Source organism: Mandrillus leucophaeus, unplaced genomic scaffold (genome assembly GCF_000951045.1).
Source record: "Mandrillus leucophaeus isolate KB7577 unplaced genomic scaffold, Mleu.le_1.0 Scaffold442, whole genome shotgun sequence".
In the NCBI taxonomy this organism is placed as follows: domain Eukaryota; kingdom Metazoa; phylum Chordata; class Mammalia; order Primates; family Cercopithecidae; genus Mandrillus; species Mandrillus leucophaeus.
The window spans coordinates 1,968,808-1,971,953 of NW_012104721.1; the positions used below are offsets into that span (position 1 = coordinate 1,968,808).

The 3,146-nt window shown below is 50.1% G+C and overlaps 1 protein-coding gene across 1 annotated transcript in view; it reads right to left on the reverse strand.

Annotated features, from left to right (window-relative positions):
- Nucleotides 1–3,146, reverse strand: part of IRAK2 (interleukin-1 receptor-associated kinase 2) — an 88,242-nt gene that overhangs the window by 22,415 nt on the left and 62,681 nt on the right. The window contains exon 9 of the mRNA XM_011994134.1: nucleotides 1,753–1,948. Within this exon, the coding sequence (XP_011849524.1) occupies nucleotides 1,753–1,948 (196 nt within the window). The remainder of the gene's footprint in view (nucleotides 1–1,752; nucleotides 1,949–3,146) is intronic.

The following is a 3,146-nucleotide window of genomic DNA, read 5'->3' on the forward strand; positions in this document are numbered from 1 at the left end:
GGTGGGAGGGTAGGAGGGAGGGTGGGTACATGGGTGGACAGGTGGGTAGGTGGATGGGTGAGTGGGTGCAAGGGTGGGTGCGTGGGTGGATGGGTGGGAGAGTGAATGGATGGATGAGGAAGTCACCTGTGACACTAACACATCGGTTAGAGGGTCAAGAGTAAACAGATATCAGAAGGAGGGTGTAAAGATGGGAATAACAATAACCACAGTCATCATAATATTCTTGGTAGGTGCAGGGTGCAAGTTACCATGCTCACCTGCTTACATATATTATCCCATTTGTCTCCATGTATATCGTTAGCCCCATCTTACAGAAAGCATAACTGAGGCCCAGAGACAGAGGTGCTGGGTGTAGGTCACACAGCTGAAAGTAACTGAGCTGGGCCTAGGGGTTCCATCCCCCGGTTCTTTTCTTTTTTTTTTTTTTAGACAGAGTCTTGCTGTTTTGCCCAGCCTGGAGTACAATAGTATGATCTCGGCTCACTGCAACCTCGGCCTCCCAAAGTACTGAGATTTCAGGCGTATGCCACCACTCCCTGCCCATCCACCTGGTTCTTAAAGGAGCAGGAGCCTGGACTAGCCCTGCTGAGCTTCACTGAACAACTCACAGTGGGGCTGAGGGAGGCAGAGGAACCTGCTGGGAGACACAGGGGTACAGAATCTGGGGTTCTTGCTGAGGGCAGAGGTGACTCAGGGACACGGTTCTAGTGGCAGAGGTAGACAGGAGACTGTGGTCAGAGAGAGGAAGTACAGAGTTCAAGGCTAGAGAAGAAGAGAGGGTGAGGCCCACAGGGCAGCTGTAGGCACTTGGCTGAAGCCAACCTGGCTGTCACTCTTCTCAGCAGCATTTCCCAGACTGGGTTCCATGGAACACAGATGAGGACAGATATTCTGAGAAAACAAGGTTCCACAGTCAAATGAGCTTGGGAAACACTGCATACCCCTCTCTGGTGAATTCACAAGTCCCAGATTAAAGGCTCATTACCATCCTACCAGCTTGAATTAATCTTGTGGTAAAGAAACCTGCTTGGCTTTGCCTAATGCAATATTTCCAAGCCTGTCAAGGCATAAACCTTTTAACCCACCAATCCTAGAGATCCAAAGGAATTGGAGTTCTACAGAAATATACTCTGTAGACTGCTACACGATGAGCTGCTGAGGAGAGGGCTGTGTTTTCGTTACATTCATATTCCTAGTGCCTGGCACAACACAATGGCAGACAAGGATGGTGGTGGTGGCAGGATGGGATGCTGGGTGGGTCAACGGTCGCTGAATGGATGGGCAGCTAAAGAGTGGATGGATGATCGGACAGCGATGAACAAATAAGGACAAATAGACAATTGGATGGACAGGTGGATGGCTGATGGGAATTAGGGAAGTCAGGAGAGGATATCTGGAGCCTACTAGAACCTGGATACTCATGAGCGGTTTTCCTTCAAGGGCTGGCAAATTTCTTCTGTAACAGGCCACACAGTAAATATGTGAGCTTTTGTGGGGCATGTTCAGTCTCTATCACATATTCTTTGGTTTAAAAATATAATCCTTTATAAATGTAGAACTACTCTTAGCTCACAGACCACACAAAATAGGCCACAGGCCAGAGTGGCCTGTGGGCCACGGTTTGACAGCCCCTGCTGAACTTTGATGGAACCCGTTTGTGTGCCTCTACCGTATCCTGTGATTACAAAGGAGCTGTGGGAAGGACAAATCAGGGCAGGCCCCAGTATAAGCAGGGAAGGACGCTCTTACTATTCCACAGCTGAAGATGTCCACTCGCTTCGTCAGCTGCCCCACCCGGATGAAATCCTCTGGCAGATACGCAACTGACGCCTGGAACAGGTGAGTCTTCATCACGGTGTATTTTGACCTTTTGTTGACAGGACACAGGTGAGCCATTGGGTGAGCAAGCTTGGGGGTGAGATTTTGGTCCAGCAAGACATTAGAGCTGTGGAAACGAAAGGGGAGAGAACCTTCTCATTTTGAGCTGGATAACAACAGGTTGCCATGGAGACCCTTTGGGGAGACAATATAGTGGCAGAGCAACATTGGCTCCTGCAAGTTGAGGTCTCCAAAGACCCTCAGCATGGAGCTTCTGAGGCAGCCCTGACTGGGGAAGAGAGGACATCAGGAGCATACTCCCTCCAGCAAATGGAGATGGAGTTCAGAATTAGTCTTGCTGCCCCAGGAATGTGGCCAAAGAAGTGCAGCCTCCCTAATTCCCACAGACGCCAACTCTGATCAGCCTCAGCTTGCCAAGCCTATAGGTTGTGCAGACTCGGTCTCTTCCACAACTGTTCCAACCCCCAGCTCTGGCATGGCTGACTCAGGTCTAAGTGGCCAGCATCCTTTGTGACTAAACCTGCCCCAGATCATGTTAAAAAAAAAAAAAAATCCCTCTTAGCCAGGCACAGTGGCTCACGCCTGTAATCCCAGCACTTTGGGAGGCAGAGATGGGCAGATCACCTGAGGTCAGGAGTTCAAGACCAGCCTGGCCAACATGCTGAAACTCCATCTCTACCAAAAATACAAAAATTAGCCAGGTGTGGTGGTGGGCGCCTGTAGTCCCAGCTACTCAGGAGGCTGAGGCAGGAGAATCGCTTGAACCCAGGAGGCAGAGGTGCACTCCAGCCTGGGCAACAGAGTGACACACTGTAAAAAAAAAAAAAAAAAAAAAAAATCATTTGACCCAGTCATCTAACCCACAGGAGCAAACACTGAGAACATACTCCAAAATGGGAAAAAGCTAAGCCACATGTGTACCGATATTTAGTGCAGGCCAGGTGTAGTGACTCGTGCCTGTAATCCCAATACTTCGTGAGGCCGAGACAGGAGGATCGCCTGAGCCCAGGAGTTTGAGACCAGTGTGGGCAGCATGGCAAGACCTCATCTCCACTAAAACAAACAAATTTAGCTGGGCATGGTGGTGCATGCCTGTAGTCCCAGCTACTTGGGAGGCTGAGATGGGAAGCTGCGGTGAGCAGAGATTGCACCACTGTACTCCAGCCTGGGCAAAAGAGCAAGACCCTGTTTCAAAAAAAAATTTTTTTTTGGCCAGGCGCGGTGGTTCATGCCTGTAATCCCAGCACTTTGGGAGGCCAAGGTGGGCGGATCACGAGGTCAGGAGATGGAGACCATCCTGGCTA